Consider the following 23,527-nt stretch of genomic DNA (forward strand, 5'->3'; position numbering starts at 1 on the left):
AGTAACACTGCGTTTCCAATCACTATCATCACTCAGGTAGGTGACAGACCTACACATGGAAGTAGCCATTTTTAGTTGCCTACCAGTAAACGACGACAGTATCCAAACCGTCTGCTCCCGTCCTCACCGGTCAGGACGAAGGAGAACGTTTCACTGGAAAATAACATAATTCACACAGGTTGGAAACTAATCATAAATTGGAACGATAAAACTGCTAAGAAATGGAGTGAGTTGTGTGTTGAGAATAGAGCACTCAAACCACTGTCAGGGTTGTATTTCAAAAAACAACCTCGACCAGCCAACTTTGAAAAATGTACTCCTTGCTTTTTCTGATTTAGGTCACTGACTGTGTGTGTTGAGTCAGTTACAGCACACCTCTTTTAAGGTGATCTTATTCATCAACTAGACGTTGAGTTTGTGAATATCTAAAACAGTTGGCTGCATAGCCAGCTCATTGACCTTGCTTTGAGGAAAAATCCAACCACCCTGTTAAAATCAAACCAAATCAAATTGTATTTGTCACATACAACAGGTGTAGATAAAACAGGTGTAGAATCAATGTACTGGGTCAATGTGCGGGGGTACAGGTTAGTCAAGGTACTTCAGTTAATATGTACACGTTGATCGGGGTAAAGTGACTATGCATAGATAATAACAGAGAGTAGCAGCAGTGTAAAAAAAGGGGGGGTTAATGCAAATAGTCTGGGTAGACATTTGATTAGCTGTTCAGCAGTCTTATGGCTTGGGGGTAGAAGCTGTTAAGAGAGCTAGACTTGGACCTAGACTTGGCGGTACCGCTTGCGTGCGGTAGCAGAGAGAACAGTCTATGACCAGGGTGGCTGGAGTTTTTGGCCTTCCTCTGACACCGCCTGGTATAGAGGTCCTGGATGGCAGGAAGCTTGGCCCCAGTGATGTACTGGGCCATACGCACTACCCTCTGTAGCGCCTTGCAGTCAAAGGCCGATCAGTTGCCATAAAAGGCGGTGATGCAACCAGTCACTATGCTCTCAATGGTGCAGTTTCTGAGGACCCATTCTAAATCTTTTCAGTCTCTGGAGGAGGAACAGGCTTTGTCGTGCCCTTTTCACGACTGTATTGGTGTGTTTGAACCATAACAGTTTGTTGGTGATGTGGACACCAAGGAACTTGAATCTCTCAACCTGCTCCCCTACAGACCCGTCGATGAGAATGGGGGCATGCTCGGCCCTCCTTTCCCTTTGTCTTGATCATGTTGAGGGAGAGGTTGTTTTCCTGGCATCACACTGCCAGGTCTCTGACTTCCTCCCTATAGAATGTCTCATCGGGTGGTCTAAGGCACTGCATCGCAGTGCTAGCTGTGCCACTAGAGACTCTGGTTTCGAGCACAGGCTCGGTCGCAGCCGGCCGTGACCGGGAGGTCCAAGCGGCGACGCACAATTGGCCTAGCGTCGTCCGGGTTAGGGAGGGTTTGGCCGGTAGGGATATCCTTGTCTCATCGTGCACTAGCGACTCCTGTGGTGGGCCGGGCGCAGTGCACGCTGACCAGGTCGCTAGGTGTACGGTGTTTCCTCCGACACATTGGTGCGGCTGGCTTCCGGGTTGGATGCGCACTGTGTTAAGAAGCAGTGCGGCTTGGTTGGGTTGTGTTTCGGAGGAAGCATGGCTCTCGACCTTCGTCTCTCCCGAGCCCATACGGGAGTTGTAGTGATGAGACAAGACAGTAACTACTAACAATTGGATACCAAGAAATTGGGGAGGAAAAGGGGGTAAAAAATAAATAAAAATAATGTCTCATCGTTGTCGATGATCAGGCCTACCATCGTTGTGTCGTCGGCAAACTTTAATGATGGTGTTGGAGTTGTGCTTGACCACACAGTCATGGGTGAACAGGAAGTACAGGAGGGGACTAAGCACGCACCCCTGTGAGGCCCCTGTGTTGAGGATCACCGTGGCAGATATGTTGTTGCCTACCCTTACCACCTGGGGGTGACCAGTCAGGAAGTACAGGATCCAGTTGCAGTGGCATGTGTTTAGTCCCAGGGTCCTGAGCTTAGTGATGAGCTTTGAGGGCACTATGGTGTTGAACGCTGAGCTGTAGTCAATGAACAGTATTCCCACGTAGGTGCTCCTTTTGTCCAGGTGGGAAAGGGAAGTGTGGAGTGGAATAGAGATTACATCATCTGACAATCAGTTGGGGTGGTATGCAAATTGGGGTGGGTCTAAGGTTTCTGGGATGATGGTGTTAATGTGAGCCATGACAAGCCTTTCAAAGCTCTTCATGGCTACAGATGTGAGTGCTACGGGTTGGTATTCATTCAGGCAGATTACGTTGGTGTTCTTGGGCACAGGGACTATGGTGGTCTCTTTGAAACATGTTGGTATTACACACTCGGTCAGGGACAGGTTGAAAATGTCAGTGAAGACACTTGCCAGTTGATCAGCGCATGCTCGGAGTACACGTCCTGGTAATCCATCTGGCCCTGCATCCTTGTGAATGTTGACCTGTTTAAAGGTCTTACTCAGATCGGCTACGGAGAGCGTGATCCCACAGTTGTCCAGAACAGCTGGTGCCCTCATACATGCTTCAGTGTTGCTTGCCTCGAAGAGCGCATAGAAGTAATTTAGCTCGTCTGGTAGGCTCATGTCAAAGGGCAGCTCGCGGCTGAGCTTCCCTTAGTAGTTCGTAATAGTATGCAGGCCCTGCCACATCCGACGAGCATCTGAGGCGGTGTAGTTGGGTTCAAAGCAGGAATCAGGAGGATAGAATTATGGTCAAATTTGCCAAATAGAGGGGGATGGAGAGCTTTGTATGCATCTATGTGTGGTCTACAGCTCATCATGATATACTCTACCTCAGGCGAGCAAAACCTTGAGACTTCCTTAATATTAGATTTCGTGCCCCAGCTATTATTGAAAAATAGACACAGACCGCCACCCCTTGTCTTACCAGAGGCAGTTCTGTCTTGCCGATGCACGGAAAACCCAGCCAACTGTATATTATCTACGTCGTCGGTCAGCCACAACTCGGTGAAACATAATATATTAAAGTATTTAATGTCCTGTTGGTAGGATAGTCTTGAACGGAGCTCATCCAATTTATTCTCCAATGATTGCACGTTGGCCAATAGGACGGATGGTAGAGGCGGGTTACCCACTCGCGGATGAATTCTCACAAGGCACCCGGACCTGCGTCCCCTGTATCGGCGTCTCTTCTTCAAGCGAATGACGGGGATACCTGGTCCGGTATCAGTGTTAAATCTTTTGCGTCCGACTCACCTCCAGTTCGAGGTGAGTAATTGATGTTCTGATATCCAGAAGCTCTTTTCCGTCATAAGAGACTGTGGCAGAAACATTATGTACAAAATAAGTTACAAACGAAGCAAAAAACAACACACAAAATAGCACAATTGGTTAGGAGCCCGTAAAATGGCAGCCATCTCCTCTGGCGCCATTCTGCCAATCGGTGCTTGATGTCGTTAAAACCAATAAGGCCCTACTTTGTTCTTCAGTCCTACTCTCAGGGCAGCACCCACAGAAAGACAACTCCAAAGACAGCTCCAGTCTGCCTGACAGGTGTGCGTTGACCAACCCTGGCTCTCTGACAGGCAGTGTGTCAGCCAGCTCAATGTCTTTGCCCTGCAAGTGTGTGTTTGAGGGGGCTCTGTCTGTATCTAAAATGGCACCCTATTTCCTATATAGTGCACTACTTTGACCAGAGCCTTATGGTCAAACTATTTGTCGGGGCATGGACCCCCAATTTGTCGGGGAATGGACATTACAAGGTGTTGAAAGCATTCCACAGGGATGCTGGCCCATGTTGACTATAATGCTTCCCACAGTTGTGTCAAGTTTGCTGGATGTCCTTTGGGTGGTGACCCACTCAAACCAATGCGCCTGGCACCTACTACCATACCCTGTTCAAAGGCAGATCTTAAATCTTTTGTCTTGCTCTTTCACACTCTGAATGCCACACACACACACACAATCCATCTGTCAATTGTCTCAAGGCTTAAAAATCCTTCCTTAAACTGTCTCCTCCCCTTCATCTATACACTGATTGAAGTGGATTTAACAGGTGACATCAATAAGGGATCATAGCGTTCACCTGGATTCACCTGGTCAGTCTATGTCATGGAAAGAGCAGGTGTACTTAATGTTTTGAATACTCAGTGTACAGGGAATAGGATCCCATTTGGGATGCAGCCTGTCTGCTTGTGCTAACATTCCAATGGCCCCTGTAGGACCTATACCCTTCAAGTATATACTAGAGCAGTTTTATTATCTGTCTCCCCTCAAAAACACAATGTCACTTCTGGGAACAAAGCAGTGCTTGAGAGATTGACCTGGGTCTAGGTGCTATTGGGTAAAGAAGAAGTGACTGGTGCTCTCCTAATACGAGGAGCAAGGGGCTAAAACACACGATTAGCAACTCACTAGCCTACCATTCATAATTTGTCAAGACCTTATTTATGGGTTGAGTTCGTGTGTGTTTGTGTCTGACCTGGGGAAGTTGTCAACGGGGGCCCAGTCCCTAGCGTCAGGGAAACAGAACTGGGGGATGACCTTCAGTTGGTCCTCTGTTTCCCGCATGAACTTGAAGCTTCTCTCCAGCTGACACAGAGAGAATAACAGGTCAGCTGCAATACCACATCTGATATTATCTCACACACAAACTCTAGACAGAGAGCACACACAATTTAACACAACTACAGAGATGCATGTGTAAAACCCACAAAGACACATTCTGGTCTGGTAGGTCACATACAAAAACACCAGACACTTACTTGTGTTTTATACATCATTTTTTCACTGATTATATGGCCAGTGCATATCCAGTTGGTTGAGGACTAAGTGTCAGCTCTGCCTACCTTCAGAGGGAACTGCTGAGTGACCTCTGGTAGGTAAGGAGCTCCAGCCTTGGTCTTATGGAGGGCCACCACTATGAAGTACTCAAACAGCTTCCTTTCCTGTAGGTCCATCAGGTCCCTCTCCAGTGTCCGGTACCGCCCCGTCTGCCTCAACATGGACTGCACTGACGACAGACGCTGGCTGTGAACTGAAACAACAACATACACTTTAACCAAAGGAAGGACATCCTCCAGACAATAATGCCCCCTCTACAAAGGAGTCCTATACACGTTTGTTTTACTATCCTTGTGAGGACCAAAAAATTGATTCACATTTAAAATCCTATTTTCCCTAACCCCTAACCCTAACCATTAACCTAACCTTAACCTTAACCCCACACTCATAACTCTAACTCCTAACCTTAACCCTAAACCTAACCCCTAAGCCTAAAATAGTAACTTTCTTTGTGGGAACCGGCAAAATGTCCCCACATGTCTAAATGTTCCTTGTTTTAATATCCGTGTGAGGACTTCTGTTCCCCACAAGGATAGTAAAACCAAAAACACACACAGATATTTGAGATCTCCTCACCTTTCAATTTCTCCTCTGTGTCACTCTCCGACTCACTGTTCTCATCTGTCACTGCATCAAAGACAAAAAAGAGTGAGATACAGCTCTTGTTAACTTGAGGCCCCCCTTGATGTTCCTGGAAGGTCTCCCCCAGCCTCACCTCTCCCTGAGTTGGACTCAGTAGACTGAGACACCCTCTTCATGCGTTTCTTCCCTCTCCTTGCTTCAAAGATGCTGTTGATCTTCAGCACCATCTGTATTGAGGAGAAGCAGGACAACAACAGTCAGCAACCTCGGCTTCTCAGAACCACCCACCTCACTACATAATTAACCTGGAACTGGGTGCCAGGCTAGTTCTGCTTTATTAGCCAACTCGTTTGTCATTACCAGGCCAAAAAAGGCAATTACGGAGGCATTAGCAGACTGGCAGCCAGACTGGCAGGAACCACATAATGCCATTCAGAGCTTTTGGGAGACATTCTCTCTAGAGGAAATATATTATCAAAATAAATCTTCTTAACTGTCTGTCTCCTGTCTAACCACATCATTTTAACTGTCTCTGTCCTTCTGCACTAGATTGGGACATATGAGAGTAGTAGACTGCCTGGAAATCAATGGGAATGGGAGGAAGTTTCAGTAGCCTAGTATCCCCCTCCTTTACCCTGGGGATCTTCCTGCGCCTGCGGTTGTAAGGGTCTCCTGAGAGGTTTGGGGTGTCGTCAGGGCTACTGGGGGTGGAGGGGGGGCTGATGCGAGAGGGTGAGGAAATGCCAGTGTCCCGGTTGGCCTTGCGCGGGTCCAGGAGCTTGAAGCTGCGACGTTCTGAGTTCTGCCTGAAGAAAACTGGCTTTGAGGAGAGCTGGTGGGAGATAGAGGAGGAAGAGCAGGAGATATAGGGGGAGGGGGAGGAGATGTGTATCAATATGTATGTTTGTTCACTTCTCTTGAAATTGTATAGTGGGCCTTTATTGCCTTTGACGATTAGTTCACAATCTAATCACTATAAGAGGTTGATCACTATGCTGTAACCACATTCACTATACGTAGAATGCACATTACTAGCAAGGAGAATTCATTCTAGTGTATCGTCTTATGTACCTTGGTTGGTGTGTCGGGGACTGGGCATGACGGGGAGGAGATGGGTAAAGAGCACTTGTTTCCAAGGTAACTTTTCTCCAACTCTATATCTTCGTAAGGGTTCTCCTTTGACGGAGGGTCTATAGAGGAATCAGAACAGAAAGCATCCCATTAACACACAGCAACTGTCACCTCCATTCTACACTCAGCGACACACTGTGATCCTACCGAACCACGGTTCTAATGTCCAACGTTATTCATTTGACGGCAACCTTCTCAAATGAGTGCTCTAATTCATTGATGGTATGTTTTGGTTGTTTGCTCCAGATTTGCGTATGTACAGACCTGCCAGCAGCAGTGCTTGCAACCAAGCTAATATTTCACCAAGATAAACTACATCAGTATCTGACTGATCCTACCAGTAACTCTAAACATGGCTGTGTGTGCAGATAAGATTAAGGCAGGGACAGAGAGGCCCATTTTCCAGAGCCGGGGCTCATCTCTTCTCCCCTGTCGATTCATCCACCAGATGGACCTGTTGGAGGGGGACATCAGACAGGGACCGCGACAGCCAGTCCCTCTCCTCTCCTCTCCTCTCCTCTCCTCTCCTCTCCTCTCCTCTCCTCTCCTCTCCTCCTCTCCTCTCCCTCTCCTCTCCTCTCCTCTCTCCCTCCCCCTCCCCTCCCCTCCCCTCTCCTCTCCTCTCCTCTCCTCTCCTCTCCCTCTCCTCTCCTCTCCTCTCCTCTCCTCTCCTCTCCTCTCCTCTCCTCTCCCTCTCCTCTCCTCTCCTCTCCTCTCCTCTCCTCTCCTCTCCCCTCCCCTCCTCTCCTCTCCTCTCCTCCTCCTCCTTCACTCCAATCCTCTCCTCCTCCTCCTCCCCTCCCATCCTCTCCTCTCAGAAAATCAAGGAATCAGCTAGATCAATGGCTGTTTCAAGTGACTAATACCACTGACTGACTATACTATTCAAAGTCTGTGCTACTGAGATTTAACTTAGTGAGAGTTATTGCTCTATTTATCTGAAACAGCAGACTGGAGTTTTGTAGAGTTGTTAAGAGTGTGTAGAGTTGTTAAGAGTATGTATGGTGTAGACTATAGACAGCCCTATGAGAATACACTCAGACCTAGCCCAGTTATCGTAATGCACTGTCCCGCCTTTGTCTCTCTCTCTCTGTAGCTCCAGCTCTAGCTCTTTCTCCAGTTGGCACTTATGAGTTACCTAACCCATGGGCAGCTGGGGGTTCGGTGGACCATGTCGGAGAATTCACTCTAAGTACTACACTGTGACACTGTAAGAAACGACAGACTAAGTATCGGCATCATCTAAATGCAATTAAAAACACCATTTGATTGTTATGGTTAAGCCCTACAGCACTGACCTGAATATACCTTACATGTAACAAGCAATCCTCATAACACAACAGTGTGAGTGATGAAAACCATAGAAATATGGATCATGTTGCTAAAAATGCCCCGGGGGACTAAGTCACGCAAATATGCCCCCCACAGCAGCCTCAGAGACAATCACACAGCAGACCAGCTCACCTAAGACCTCACAGAACATGGAAAAGGCAGAAGGTGGGGTTAGTATAACAGAGAAAACAATAACGCAGGAACGTAGGTAAGAGCAGCTGCCATTACTAATAACAATTCTGAAGCAGCGTGCCTCTTCTAAATTAAAAAGCTACAGAAACACAGAAAGAACACGCACAAAAGAAAACACAACCTTAGTTACACCTGGGTCGTGTTCAGTAAGTAGAAAACATTTTGGTACAGAGTGAAATGGGGAGGTACTACCTAAACATGCCCAATAAAAACACAGCTTTTTTGTTTTTCACTGCAAAGCGTTTTGCTACGGTGTACCCTACTGAACATGACCTCGAACTCTGTGGCAGTGACTTTTCTCTGAACTCTTTGAGCAGAGGGGCCCATGGCCCAAGTCAACCCTTGCAGAGGGCTTCCACTGTTCTACAGTGTTAGGAACATATAGGAATACCAGCATATGTGGTCCATGCAGGAAACCCACAGCTATGGTGTTGCAAACCAACCAACAACTCCAACCAACTGAGCCATCAAGCCCATGTCATACAAACATATATTTAAGACCAGAGTGTGTTACCTAGGATATCCTCGTAGACGTTCTCCTCTGATAAAGTGCGTGTGAGGCCAAGTCGTGACTGAGCGTACCAGTCCACCCTGCTGCTCTCTGACGACGACTGCAGCAGATCCTCAAACTCATAGGACTTCCTGTAGGAGAGACACACACACACACACACACACAGATCAACCAGGTAGGAAATATATAATTGTGTAAGCGTGAGTCATTATCTCTGGTCCTCTGTAACTCAGTTGGTAGAGCATGCTGCTTGTATAGCCAGGGTAGTGGGTTTGATTCCCGGGACCACCCATATGTGCTCCACCAGTAAGTATGCATGACTGTAAGTTGCTCTGGATAAAAGCATCTGCTAAACGGCTTATATTATTATTATTCATAATATTTTACTATAAGGGTCACAAATAATGCAGGTTGACGTTTATTGTCATGAGTGTTGTCCTGGATGCAGAACTGAGCGATTTCCCCTTGGATAGGCCACTTGCAAAGTCAAAATTGGCTATAATATAGAAATGAATGAAAACAAAAATAAGCTTTTTGGTCTTAATTTAAGGTTAGGGTTAGCAGTGTTAAGGTTAGGGTTAGGTTTCAAATCCGATTTGATGGTTTTGTGGCTGTGCCAGCTGGTGACCACACTGCAGAACTGCCTTCGGAACACGACTCATGAAGAAAAAGGCTAACCTGCACAAATAATCTGGCTATGGCTCAACTGTATTAGCTCGTGGTGAAAAAACGCAAGATCAACTGTTTGCACATTTTCTCTCTACTTCTGGGACCTGGGTAAGAGCTAAGAAAGACACCCGTTTCTGTCTCGAACAAATACCCATCTATGTAGATGGAAAAGGTGTGTTGTGTGTGTCTGCGTGTGCTCTGTGTGTGCCTGCGTGTGTTGTGTGTGCCTGCCTGCGCATGCGTGTGCTGTGTGAGACAGACAGACGGACGGACGGACGGACGGACGGATGGCCGTCTCTGTGTGCCTGCCTGCGCATGCATGTGTTGTGTGAGACAGACGGACGGACGGACGGACGGAGCACGCTTCTCTTGGACAGCTCTGAATGCCCGTCTCTGTGTGCCTGCCTGCGCATGCGTGTGCTGTGTGAGACAGACAGACGGACGGACGGATGGACGCTTCTCTTGGACAGCTCTGAATGCCCATCTCTGTGTGTTCTCCAGAGCTGCCTAACAGTCTGGCCCAGTGGGGAAACAGACAGCATCTCTTCCAATAGTCCAGCTATTCAACTGTAAAACTCCTAGAGAAAGACTAAGGCTGCACCCAACATGACACCCAATTCCCTGTATAGTGCACTACTTTTGACCAGAGTCCCAAATAGGCTCTGGTCAAAAGTAGTGCACTATTTAGGGAATAGGGTGCCATTTTGGGCACACACTGACTGAGGTTGACTTCACAAAGGTTTTTGAAAATACAGACCTCAGCAGTGTGAAGCCTCCACATATGGTTTGGAATGTTACACAGCCAGACTTGGGCTAACAATAATGCAGTCTACTGAAGAAATCAATTGAAATATTTGAATCCACATTTGTACTTTCGTTGGATACTTGAAAACATGTATTGTGTTTTTAGAAGCCTTTTGTTTTTGCAGGTTGAGTTTATTGGGATGAATGATTTCCACTAGATAGGCCATCCATAAAGTCAGGATTGACAATGTTTTATCAACATTCCTGTGGCCGATACATAAGCTTATTAAATATCGGTGATAAGAGCAGTGTGCAGTTTCCTTTTTCCTTCACAAAATTCCTGAAAACAAAAATGTGCTTGTTGTCTTTAATTTGACATATAGGGTTAGTATTAAGCTTAGCATTGTGGTTAAAGTTAGGGTTTAGGTTAGGGTTAGGTTTCAAATCAGATTTTATGACTTTGTGGCTGTGCCAGCTAGTGACTACCTTTCAGAGCTGCCTCCAATATATGAGTCATCCCAATAAATGCCAACATCCGCCTTTAGTGTCTCTTGTAGGACAGTTTAAGAACACACATTACACACGGACACTTCATGGCTAGCTGCTCATAGTTGAAAATGGAAGGTACTCTAACGCAATGCTATGATAGAGCCATAGAATTACTCAAACATAAGCCATTGATATTCCAAGGGCCACTCTACCACAGACACACAATGTAATATGTTATTGTTTCCTGCCAGGAGACTCGTGGCATGGTTCAGTGGTCCATGTGTACATTCCACAGCTCCAACCAATGACCTCATCCTCTAGAATGATGAGTAGAATGAGGATGACATCATCACCCCCTCCTCTGATTCATTGCAGATGTGCAGAATGAGAAGCTAAACTGGATGAGAGGATAAAGTATGTGGGGTTGGGGAAAAACATGTACGGGCAAAGATGTCACTAAGAACTTTGTCAGAGTTGACATAAAATGCTGTACGGATAGAAAATACTGTACCACCGACCTTTTGCTGTGTAGCAATGAATTAATCTGAATCTGAGAGTGCTGTATTCCCTCCCATTTCTGTCTCATTTCATCTCTGTCTGGTCTCTTACCTATTGCTGCTGTCTCTGGTTCTCTCTGCCCAGGGTCTCCTGCAGACTCCTGGAGGCGGGCAGGTGGGTAGGGGAGGCGGGGGGATGGAGGGCAGAGGGGGCAGGTTACGTCTCCCCTTGCCAAGGCCCAGGCCTGAGGCGGGGGTGCTGGGTGGGGTGTGGTGCTGGAATGTGCGCTGGGGTTTGGGTAAGGGGTTGATGGAGGGACTGGCAGCACCAGGCTCAGTGTACACGTTCTCAGGGTCACCTGACCTCCGCCGGCGCGTTGACCCCGCAACTTCCAGCGTCCCAAATATGGGCTCGTTCCCCTTCCTCTCCGCCCCCTCCTGCTCCTCCTGGGAAGGGGGGCAGAAATAGTTCCCAGGCAACTCCAAGGAGGGCTTGGTGGGACCCTCTTTCATTGCCTGCTCCAGTTTCTTAATGTGAGTCAAAACAGACTTCTTGTCCTTAGCTGTCTCAGTGGATTTACTACTGCCTCTGAGGGGTCCTCTATCCAGTATCACCTCTCTGTCCCTGGTAGTGGGGCCCTCAGGAGACTTAGGCCGTAAATCCCCCAGCTTTCCTGAGTTCTCCTTCCCAGAGTCCTGCTTATCCCAGCTGGCCAACCACTTACTGTCGGACCTGTGGACCTCTGAGGTATTGGTGGTCTCCTTCTTTCGCACAGTCTCTGGTTCCTTCTGCGCTGTGTTCAGCGGGCATAGACCACTTCCAACTACAGGGGAGGTAGAAGAGGTAGGGGTGGTCTCCTTCTTTCCCTCCCATTGGGAGATCTTGTCCCGGATGCTGGCGCTGGTCTTCAGACCCGCCAGGGTCTTGTTGAGTTTGCTACAGCCGCCCAGTCCATTCTCCATGGTGGTACGGGGGTCCGAGGTGGTTCTTTTGTGAGTGAGCATTGTGTCAATGGTGCCTGGTCCGTCCAGAGAGGAAACCAGGGGAGAGAGGGGCCGCTTGGAGGTGTCCCTGTCACCGCACACCACGTCTGGCCGCTGGGGGACCACAGACTGAGCCTCAACCTTCAAGCAGCAGCACTGGAGCCTACACGCACACACACACACACACACACACACACACACACACACACACACACACACACACACACACACACATTAGAGAAAGCAGTGCCAAACCCTTCCTGGTCAAAATAACTGTGAGCACCACACTATTTATCATATGAGTGGACATATAATTACTGAGCACGGTTAAATGCACACAAGAATACAATTGTGGATAGTCAGATTAATATAAGTTTGTTTAAAACGTTTACATGCTTTGCAAAAACGATTTCCCTAATAATCCTGTTTACATGGACACATCTGCTATCAGAAATGTTAATAAATGTAGAAAATCACCAATCAAAATAAACGTTCTACCAAAATGACCATAACATTTTTTCTTAGCCTATTTGATTCTGAGGTCAGACATATAACGTTTGTATGTGAAAACTATGATGCAAACTTTCAGTTTTTCCCGAACTGACTTCACTCGCAAATAAGAGGCTGCTGGTACAGATCAAGTCCTCCGCTGGAACACATTTATGCTGGTGTTTTAATAACCGGCGTATGCTCACTTTCATTTTGACCTTATGCCGACTAAGATAAGCAGAGTAAGGTATTTACAGGACTATTTCCATACTCGGCCTACTGCCCTAATCAGTTTAATATCCAATTATTAGTGTGCATGACAGCTTTCAGAAGGACATATATTTGAGTACACAAAGCATTGTAGTTATTGACATCTCCTAATTCTGGATATCCACATAATATCTCTGTCATAACCCTCTAGCCACGTCAGATACAAAACAACTTGATTTCATGGAGTAAATGAGTAGGAATTCTCGTAAAACAACCACCCCCAGTAGAACCCAATTTGTGTCATTTTGGCATGATGACTGGGTGCTGACAGTTTGAACTCAAGGTTTTAGGTCAAAGTTTACAAGCAGCACAGCCATTTCTGGGAGGATGAAAGTGTACACAGTAAATGGAGAGGCTGGGGTAGAGACATGCATTTTGTCTAAACTAAAGCTGAACCACTAACTGACTCCATCTTGGATCAAAGCCAGTTCAAATGATTTGGCTTTAAAACAAACGGAGGAAACGTGGCCTCTGACTGCAACTTCTGATGATATCACATTATTGTATGTATGAAATTGAAAAGTCCTGCAATTTTGAGGGAAACTTAAAGGAAACGGACTGTTCAATCGAGTACATGCTTAACTGAACGAACGACTAAGATGGAATGCAATATGTCATTTTTGGGGGAAAGGAGTTCCAATGACGGAGCTTAAGGTAGCTGGTGGTGGATAGTTGCCAATAATTGTTGATGAAAAACGGCAAATGAGAGAATGAGGGTAAGTTGACAGTTCCACACATGGCTAATAGGAAAGAAGAGAAGAAACAGGAAGCTATGCTGATGATGATGATTTGTTTGTATTACTGGATGAAGTTAGACAAGTATTTCGACCAGCCTTCCTGATAAAACGTAAACTACATTACAAATTCCCTTCAACTCCCTTACATTTGAATGATAAATGGTGTTGAAATATTATAAAATTACGATTATGAACAACAAGGATCAGTGACTGATTTTTGGGGCGACAGATTCTCATTGTTTTATTAGTAGTTTGCTTTCTCTGCCTTCAGTTGAGGCTATGGTTTTTATGAAGCATGGAGCAGCAGAGGGGGGAAACTAAGTCAATCTGCAAAGCCAAGAAAAAGAGAAAGAGAGTGCGATGGGAGGGGAGGGGAGCAAAGGAGAGGAGGGTGGAAGAGCAACAGACGGAGGGAGGGAGGGGGGATCAATAGTGTTCTCTTCTTCTTGGCAGGGAAATGGCCAGTTTCATAAAGAGAGCCTGGCTAAGAGCAGGGAACTATGGGAAGACTTCCTCTCACCCACAGACAAGGAGGGGTGGGGAGGGGGACGGTGGAGCAACAGAGGACGGGGAGACAGAGGAGGAGACAAGGGGAACAGGTTCAACTGGGTGAAGAGGAGTTGCATGAGAGGGAAAAATTGATCTCTGTTGATTGGACTTTTCTGATATTTTGGTATTTCTTTAAGCTGTGCCATCCATGGCTTAGGGCTTCACCAGCACTAGCGACAGCAGGGTGCCCAGTAACAGTATCCAGCTGTCAGATGGAAACCTTTGCCCTGCTGCCCTTCCATTGTTGGAACACCACATGGGACAGTCTGACTGGCACTGTTGGCCTCAGATGGTTTCTAAGGGGTTCCATGGAGTGGATTGTAAAATGTATACAGGAAGTAGTAATGCAATACATACCCGTTGACTGATTGGTAGATACAGTTGTCAGTGTTGGTACAGAGCAGCAGGGCCCTCCCACCAGTCATTGTGCTAGCAGCTGGCATCCTGCAATGACAGAGAGAGAGAGATACAGACAGACCGACACAGTCCAGTTAGCAGAGTTGGACTGCTAGTTAAGGATCATATCACCTCCACCTTATCAGACACCCTAGACCCACTACAATTTGCATACCACCCTAACTGATCCATGGAGGACGCAATCACCATTGCGCTGAACACTGCCCTATCCCATCGGGACAATATAAATACTTATGTAAGAATGCTGTTCATCGACTATAGCTCAGCCTTCAACACCATAGTGTCCTCCAAGATCATCACTAAGCTCAGGACCCTAGGTCTGAACCCCGCCCTGTGCAACTGGGCCCTGGACTTCCTGATGGGCCGACCCTAGGTGGTGAAGGTAGGCAACACCACCTCTGCCATGCTGATCCTCAACACTCAGCACCCTCCTGTACTCCCTGTTCACCCATGCGTGGCCACGCAAGTCTCAAACTCAATCAGCAACTTTGCGGTCGACACAACAGTGGTAGGCCTGATTGCCAACAATGTTCCAGGAAAATATTCTCTCCTTCAACGTCAACAAAATGAAGGAGCTGATCGTTGACTACAGGAGACAGCAGAGAGAGAACGCCCCCTTCCACATCAATGGGGCCGCAGTGGAGAGGGTGAAAAGCTTCAAGTTCCTTGGCGTGTACGACAGTGTGGTGAAGAAGGCGCAACAGCGGCTTGGTCCCTAAGACCTCACAAACTTCTACAGATGCACCATTGAGAGCATCCTGTCGGGCTGTATCACCGCCTGGTACGGCAATTGCAACCGCAGGTCTCTCTAGAGTGTGGTGCAGTCAGCCCAACGCATCACCGGGGGCACACTGCCTGCCCTCCAGGACATCATCAGCATCCAGTGTCACAGGAAGGCAAAAAAGATCATCAAGGACCTCAGCCACCCGAGCCAGGTCCTGTTCACCCTGCTACCATCTAGAAGGTGGAGACAGTACAGGTGCATCAAAGCTGGAACCAAGAGACTGAGAAGCAGCTTCTATATCCAGGCCATCAGACCATTAAACAGTCACCACTAGCCGGCCTCCAGCCAGTACCCTGTCCTGATCCTAAGACACTGTTCTAGCCGGCTACCATCCGGTACGCTCAGAAAATATTCAGACCCCTTGACTTTTTCCACATTTTGTTATGTTACAGCCTTATTCTAAAATTGATTAAACTTTTTTTTTTATATATCAATCTAAACACAATACCCCATTAATGACAAAGTGAAAATAGGATTTTTGCACATTTATTAAAAAAATAAAAACATAAACATCTTATTATTCAGACCCTTTGCTATGAGCTCAGGTGCATCCGGTTTCCATTGATCATCCTTGAGATGTTTCTATATCTTGATTGGAGTGCACCTGTGGTAAATTATTTTGACTGGACATGAATTGGAAAGGCACACAACTGTCTATAGTTGACAGCACATGTCAGAGCAAAAACCAAGCCGTGAGGTCAAAGGAATTGTCCGTAGAGCTCCGAGACAGGATTGTGTCGAGGCACAGATCTAGGGAATGGTACCAAACCATTTCTGCAGCATTGAAGGTCCCCAAGAACATATAGTGGCCTCCATCATTCTTAAACGGAGGGATTGTAACCACCAAGACTCTTCCTAGAGTTGGCCGCCCGGCCAAACTGAGCAATCGTGGTAGATGGGCCTTGGTTAGGGAGGTGACCAATAACCCAATGGTCACTCTGACAGAGCTCCAGAGTTCCTCTGTGGAGATGGGAGAACCTTCCAGAAGAACAAACATCTCTGCAGCAGTCCACCAATCATACCTTTATGGTAGAGTGGCCAGACGGAAGCCACTCCTCAGTAAAAGGCACATGACAGCCCACTTGGAGTTGGACAAAAGACACCTAAAAGACTCTCAGACCATGAGAAACAAGAAGCATGGTGGTGGCAGCATTATCTTCTCTTGGGTAGGGGGCAGTATTTTGAAGTTTGGATGACAAACATGCCCAAAGTAAACTGCATGTTACTCAGGCCCAGAAGCTAGGATATGTACCGAATAAAGGGTCTGAATACTTATGTAAATGTGATATTTCATTTTTAAAAATGTATTTAATTTTTTTAAAAAAATTTCTGCTTTGTCAGTATGGGGAATTGTGTGTAAATTGATGAGGGATAAAAAAAAAGTACATATTTTAGAATAAAGGTGTAATGCAACATTGATCCAAGATGGCGTAGCAGTCGGACGTGTGTTTTGTCTTGTCCCGTCCTGTATAGTGTAAATATAGTTTTTCCTCTTTTTTTTTCTGTACATATTTCGTACATATTTTAATCTCACTTCCCAACCACAGGCTGAATATACTCTCCTGCAACCCGCATCACCCAATGTGGTACGGATCTGCTTTTTCTATACTTTAGAATCGGAACCCTCATCAGAAGCTAGCTCTAACTAGCTACTAGCTAGCCACTGCTAGCGGTCTTCAACGCTAACTAGGACACCAGCGCGACATCTACCCAAAGCATATCAGACTGCTTTTTCTCTACCACATCTCCGGATTCCTACCGCAAGCTCTGAAGCTTTATACCGGATCATCGTAAATAGCTAGCTGCAATCCGAGTGGCTACTCCTGGCTAACGTCTCTGTCCCAGAGCAAGCACCAGTTAGCCTGGAGCTAGCCTCGAGCTAAGCCCATCTCCCGACTACCCGAAGAGGTCCAAAAATACCTAATTTGCCAATTGGCCTGGACCCTCTACTGACCCTCTACTGCCGACACGGAGCCCCGCCGATCCATCACGACTGGTCCGCCGACATAATCGTCTGAGGGGGTTTCAACAGGCTTTTCCGCTGCGACATCGCCAAAGATCCATCTGCTGGCCAAGGCCCGCGAGCTTTCTGAATCACTGTATCTCCAGCTCACCGCATGAAGAGGAATAAATAAACAGACTCACCCCATCGCGACGTCCCCCAAAGGTTAACTCTCTAGCCCTCGCTATCTCCCTGCTTGCTAATTCGGCCTGCTAACGGCTAGCTTGTCAAGCTCCGGTCCGCTAACTGCTACCTTGTCTAGCTCGGGCCTACGAACTGTTAGCTTGTTAGCACAGGCCTGCTAACCGTCTGTACCACCGCGTCCCAATCACTCTCTGACCCCATTTACTTTCTATCTCTTTTTGATTTTTAATTTGTTTATACCTTCCGGAAACCTGCCTCACCCAATGTGATACGGAATCGCTATTACTTTTACTCTTATTTTTATTTTTATGACACACTCAAGAACCTCCAGACGCTAACCAGCTAACTAGCTACAAGCTAGTTAGTCATTGTTAGTTTAAAAAAATAATTAAAAAAAACCTGGATAACACTCGCCAGCCCCCCTGCCCATCCACCGCTGCCCCCTGGACACTGATCTCTTGGCTACATAGCTGACGCACGCTGGACTGTCCATTAATCACGGTACTCCTTTCTGCTTGTTTGTCTTACCTGTCGGCCCCGTTGCCTAGTCAACGCCATTTTACCTGCTGTTTGTTGTGCTAGCGGATTAGCCTCGCCTACTGTTTTTAGCTAGCTTTCCAAATTCAACACCTGTGATTACTGTATGCCTCGCTGTATGTCTCTCTCAGATGTCAATATGCCTTGTATACTGTTGTTCAGGTTAGTTATAATTGTTTTAGTTCACAATGGAGCCCCTAGACCCACTCTGCATACCCCTGTTACCTCCTTTGTCCCACCTCCCACACATGCGGTGACCTCACCCATTACAACCAGCATGTCCAGAGATACAACCTGTCTCATCATCACCCAGTGCCTGGGCTTACCTCCGCTGTACCCGCACCCCACCATACCCCTGTCTGTGCATTATGCCCTGAATATATTCTACCATGCCCAGAAACCTGCTCCTCTTATCCTCTGCCCCCAACGCTCTAGGCGACCAGTTTTGATAGCCTTTAGCCGCACCCTCATACTACTCCTTCTCTGTTCCGCGGGTGATGTGGAGGTAAACCCAGGCCCTGCATGTCCCCAGGTACCCTCATTTGTTGACTTCTGTGATCGAAAAAGCCTTGGTTTTATGCATGTCAACATCAGAAGCCTCCTCCCTAAGTTTGTTTTACTCACTGCTTTAGCACACTCTGCTAACCCTGATGTCCTTGCCGTGTCTGAATCCTGGCTCAGGAAGGCCACCAAAAATTCAGAGATTTCCATACCCAACTATAACATCTTCCGTCAAGATAGAACTACCAAAGGGGGCGGAGTTGCAGTCTACTGCAGAGATAGCCTGCAAAGTAATGTCATACTTTCCAGGTCCATACCCAAACAGTTCGAACTACTAATTTTGAAAATTACCCTCTCCAGAAATAAGTCTCTCACTGTTGCCGCCTGCTACCGGCCACCCTCAGCTCCCAGCTGTGCCCTGGACACCATTTGTGAATTGATCGCCCCCATCTAGCTTCAGAGTTTGTTCTGTTAGGTGACCTAAACTGGGATATGCTTAACACCCCGGCAGTCCTACAATGTAAGCTAGATGCCCTCAATCTCACTCAAATCATCAAGGAACCCACCAGGTACAACCCTAACTCTGTAAACAAGGGCACCCTCATAGACGTCATCCTGACCAACTGGCCCTCCAAATACACCTCCGCTGTCTTCAACCAGGATCTCAGCGATCACTGCCTCATTGCCTGTATCCGCTACGGAGCCGCAGTCAAACGACCACCCCTCATCACTGTCAAACGCTCCCTAAAACACTTCTGTGAGCAGGCCTTTCTAATCGACCTGGCCCGGGTATCCTGGAAGGACATTGACCTCATCCCGTCAGTTGAGGATGCCTGGTCATTCTTTAAAAGTAACTTCCTCACCATTTTAGATAAGCATGCTCCGTTCAAAAATGCAGAACCAAGAACAGATACAGCCCTTGGTTCACTCCAGACCTGACTGCCCTCGACCAGCACAAAAACATCCTGTGGCGGACTGCAATAGCATCGAATAGCCCCGTGATATGCAACTGTTCAGGGAAGTCAGGAACCAATACACGCAGTCAGTCAGGAAAGCTAAGGCCAGCTTCTTCAGGCAGAAGTTTGCATCCTGTAGCTCCAACTCCAAAAAGTTCTGGGACACTGTGAAGTCCATGGAGAACAAGAGTACCTCCTCCCAGCTGCCCACTGCACTGAGGCTAGGTAACACGGTCTCCACCGATAAATCCACGATTATCGAAAGCTTCAATAAGCACTTCTCAACGGCTGGCCATGCCTTCCGCCTGGCTACTCCAACCTCGGCCAACAGCTCCGCCCCCGCAGCTCCTCGCCCAAGCCTCTCCAGGTTCTCCTTTACCCAAATCCAGATAGCAGATGTTCTGAAAGAGCTGCAAAACCTAGACCCGTACAAATCAGCTGGGCTTGACAATCTGGACCCTCTATTTCTGAAACTATCTGCCGCCATTGTCGCAACCCCTATTACCAGCCTGTTCAACCTCTCTTTCATATCGTCTGAGATCCCCAAGGATTGGAAAGCTGCCGCAGTCATCCCCCTCTTCAAAGGGGGAGACACCCTGGACCCAAACTGCTATAGACCTATATCCATCCTGCCCTGCCTATCTAAGGTCTTCGAAAGCCAAGTCAACAAACAGGTCACTGACCATCTCGAATCCCACCGTACCTTCTCCGCTGTGCAATCTGGTTTCCGAGCCGGTCACGGGTGCACCTCAGCCACGCTCAAGGTACTAAACGATATCATAACCGCCATCGATAAAAGACAGTACTGTGCAGCCGTCTTCATCGACCTCGCCAAGGCTTTCGACTCTGTCAATCACCATATTCTGATCGGCAGACTCAATAGCCTCGGTTTCTCGGATGACTGCATTGCCTGGTTCACCAATTACTTTGCAGACAGAGTTCAGTGTGTCAAATCGGAGGGCATGCTGTCCGGTCCTCTGGCAGTCTCTATGGGGGTGCCACAGGGTTCAATTCTCGGGCCGACTCTTTTCTCTGTATATATCAATGATGTTGCTCTTGCTGCGGGCGATTCCCTGATCCACCTGATACCTCATCCCCATACTGTTTTTATACTGTTTTTTTTATTTATTTATTTACTTTTCTGCTCTTTTGCACACCAATATCTCTACCTGTACATGACCATCTGATCATTTATCACCCCAGTGTTAATCTGCAAAATTGTATTATTCGCCTACCTCCTCATGCCTTTTGCACACATTGTATATAGACTGCCCATTTTTTTTTTCTACTGTGTTATTGACTTGTTAATTGCTTACTCCATGTGTAACTCTGTGTTGTCTGTTCACACTGCTATGCTTTATCTTGGCCAGGTCGCAGTTGCAAATGAGAACTTGTTCTCAACTAGCCTACCTGGTTAAATAAAGGTGAAATAAAAAATAAAAAAATAAATGTGGAAAAAGTCAGAACACTTCCCAAATGCATTGAGTCATTGAACACTGGTCACTTTAATAATGTTTACATGCTGTTTTACCCACTTCATATTTACAGTATATACTGTATTCTAATCAGTAGGCTAATTTGGATTTTCCAAGTTCTTATGCTGCTGGTGGTCATTAGTAGCCTACCAAACTAACTGCCTGGTACTCAGCACTCTATTGTCCCTATCATCACCCTGCCATCAATGAAAATGTAAGAGGAATTGTAATCAAACACTTCATGAGAGCCCAGGAGCTCATGTTGCGCAACCTTTCTATAGGCTAACATTTATATGTGCATGAGAAAACTATGTTTTTTTTAAATAGGAGGATCCCATCAGGTTTCTATAGTCTAGGCCTACTATATTTATTTCTCAACTTTCCTAATATTAAGCACATTGCTTCTCTTTAAAACAGGAGTATAGCCTAGCTGGCTGGCATGAAAATGAACCACAAGAAAAGCATCCTCCATTCGCTGTATTTTTTATCCTGTTCCTGTTTGGAGACAGGTGCATGATAATGGTCCATTCTAAATGAAACACATTTCACACAAATATTATTCAGCATATGTAAAGACAAGATTAAATCAACAACGGTCTGATGGGTGACAATATTAGCCTATCACTTGATGTATATATTATCACTTGTGAATGACGCCCAGCTTGTGTGCAGTAAGGCAAGAAACAGTGCATGCCTTTTTTTGCAACATTTTTCAAATAATTGTCGAACACCTCTTGTAGCCTAATAATAATAACTTGCAGATATTGTACAATCCAGGTGTGCAAAGCTCTTAGAGACTTACCCATAAAGACTGTAATCGCTGCCAAAGGTGATTCTAACATGTATTGACTCAGGGTTGTGAATACTTATGTAAATGAGATGTTTCTGTATTTCTGTATTTCATTTTCAATACATTTGTCAAAATGTCTAAAAACATGTTTTCAGTTTGAATTCAGGCTGTAACACAACAAAATGTGGAATAAGTCAAGGGGCATGAATACTTTCTGAAAGCACTTGTATACATATTTATAGACTCATTCTGATATTTCTTAATTTTTGGTATTTGTCTTATTGTTTTGTAGTGTTAGGTATACTGCACTGTTTGGTTAGGGTTAGGGTTAGTGTTAGGTATACTGCACTGTTTGAGGTAGATGCATAAGCATTTCTCTGCACCTGCGATTACAATCAGCAAAATATGTATACACACATATACAAAATACCAATAAAATGTTATTTTATTTTATTGCTATTGATCTGTTAAATAACAGAGTGTTGTGGATGACCTGTATGCTCCCCATGAGTACCTTAAAATAGTTTAAGTCAAGTCAGTCAAAGAATTGGCCTGTCACCCAGAGACTAGTCTTGCATAGATATACCTCCAAATCACGTTGTTGTCACGCCTCCTTTGAGACATAAGTAAATACTAAGAGTCATACAGAATAATGGGGTGTATACTGGTTTTAGGCCTCTAGCTTATTTCTGAGAGCCATGAAACTCCCCTAATCCCAGACTGCAGAGGAACAGACCTCACGGGTTCTGAGGCATCTCCCCAAACTGCAGTTCCTAGATTCCTACTTGATTAGTAATTGGAGGATACACTTGAAAATAAAGATTTAAATGATGTTGAACCTGCAGGAGTAAACAAAAGAGACGACTCTGAGTCCATCTGGCACACAGAAGGAAACATTTGGAAAATACTGGAAATTCCCCCATGTACTGTAATGCAGTTAAGGCCAATTAAGAAATCATCAGCAACATTCCAACCCAGAAGAAGGGTAATTCAGTTCAACTTGAGAGGAACGTTGTTGACTTGATAACCTACTGTATCACACAATCTATCCTCTTCACTGACTACCTCTCCAAAATCTCTCAAGCAAGGACCTGAAATGTTTTTAACAGAGGTCCTGACCCGTATTGTTTTAGCTTGTTACCCCTCCATCCAAAAAACAGTGCCAAGGTTAGTGTGAAAGACATGCTGAGCCAGAGACATGCTGAGCCAGTTTGAAATTATTACTTGGTCCATTAGTCAAAGCATGAGGCTTCAGGTCTTGTTGGGCCGTAACCACACAAGCTCTAAGTCCCTCATCTCACAGTTACTATGCTCCCAGTCCCAATGCAGACGGGGGATGTGTCCTAAACGGCAGCATATTCCCTATATAGTGCACTAGTTTTGACCAGAGCCCTATGGGTCCTGATCAACAGTAGAGCATTACATAGGGAATTACGAATAGGGTGCTATTTGGGACCTGGCCAAAGCAGAGCACTCAACAACTAGGCCCATAAACGCTGATAAAGCGACCTGGCTTGAATTTGGCCCCAGGTCTCGGCCCCTGATTTGACCCAGGTGTTAACATGGCAGGGGACGAGTCTGGGCAAACGCCTGTTAGCACTTTGTCTTCCTGTCTGGTGTGAGTAAACGCTGACAGACAGAGACAGACAGACAGGCGGGTAGACGGACAGACAGACAGCTGGACGGACAGACACGCACGCATGTCACACACACACGTAGCTGGAAAAACAGCGTCCAGCAGATAGGGGATTGTGCGTGTGTGTGTGTGCTTGTGTGTGTGTGTGACCAGATGTGCTAGAGGGCTTCAAGGCATCCATGGGCCGTTAAACATTTCCTGAGCACTGCCCACTCCAACGAACGCTCCCTCAACCCCCAATAAATATGCATCAGCTAACCCTGCTGC

The 23,527-nt window shown here is 46.4% G+C and overlaps 1 protein-coding gene across 2 annotated transcripts in view; it reads right to left on the reverse strand.

Annotated features, from left to right (window-relative positions):
- LOC115144884 (DENN domain-containing protein 2A-like) overlaps positions 1–23,527 on the reverse strand; it is a 58,055-nt gene that overhangs the window by 11,772 nt on the left and 22,756 nt on the right. The window contains exons 2-11 of one of the 2 annotated variants that reach the window (XM_065003050.1): positions 14,376–14,462; positions 11,102–12,136; positions 8,594–8,721; positions 6,496–6,614; positions 6,059–6,256; positions 5,558–5,651; positions 5,419–5,463; positions 4,848–5,035; positions 4,481–4,590; positions 84–153 (exon numbers count right to left, since the gene is read on the reverse strand). In XM_065003050.1, coding sequence (XP_064859122.1) covers positions 84–153; positions 4,481–4,590; positions 4,848–5,035; positions 5,419–5,463; positions 5,558–5,651; positions 6,059–6,256; positions 6,496–6,614; positions 8,594–8,721; positions 11,102–12,136; positions 14,376–14,461 — 2,073 coding nt within the window. In that variant the 5' untranslated portion in view covers position 14,462. Of the gene's footprint in view, positions 1–83; positions 154–4,480; positions 4,591–4,847; positions 5,036–5,418; positions 5,470–5,557; positions 5,652–6,058; positions 6,257–6,495; positions 6,615–8,593; positions 8,722–11,101; positions 12,137–14,375; positions 14,463–23,527 lie in introns of both variants that reach the window. The other variant, XM_029685985.2, reaches the window with a different exon arrangement.

This window comes from Oncorhynchus nerka, linkage group LG17 (genome assembly GCF_034236695.1).
Source record: "Oncorhynchus nerka isolate Pitt River linkage group LG17, Oner_Uvic_2.0, whole genome shotgun sequence".
In the NCBI taxonomy this organism is placed as follows: Eukaryota; Metazoa; Chordata; class Actinopteri; order Salmoniformes; family Salmonidae; genus Oncorhynchus; species Oncorhynchus nerka.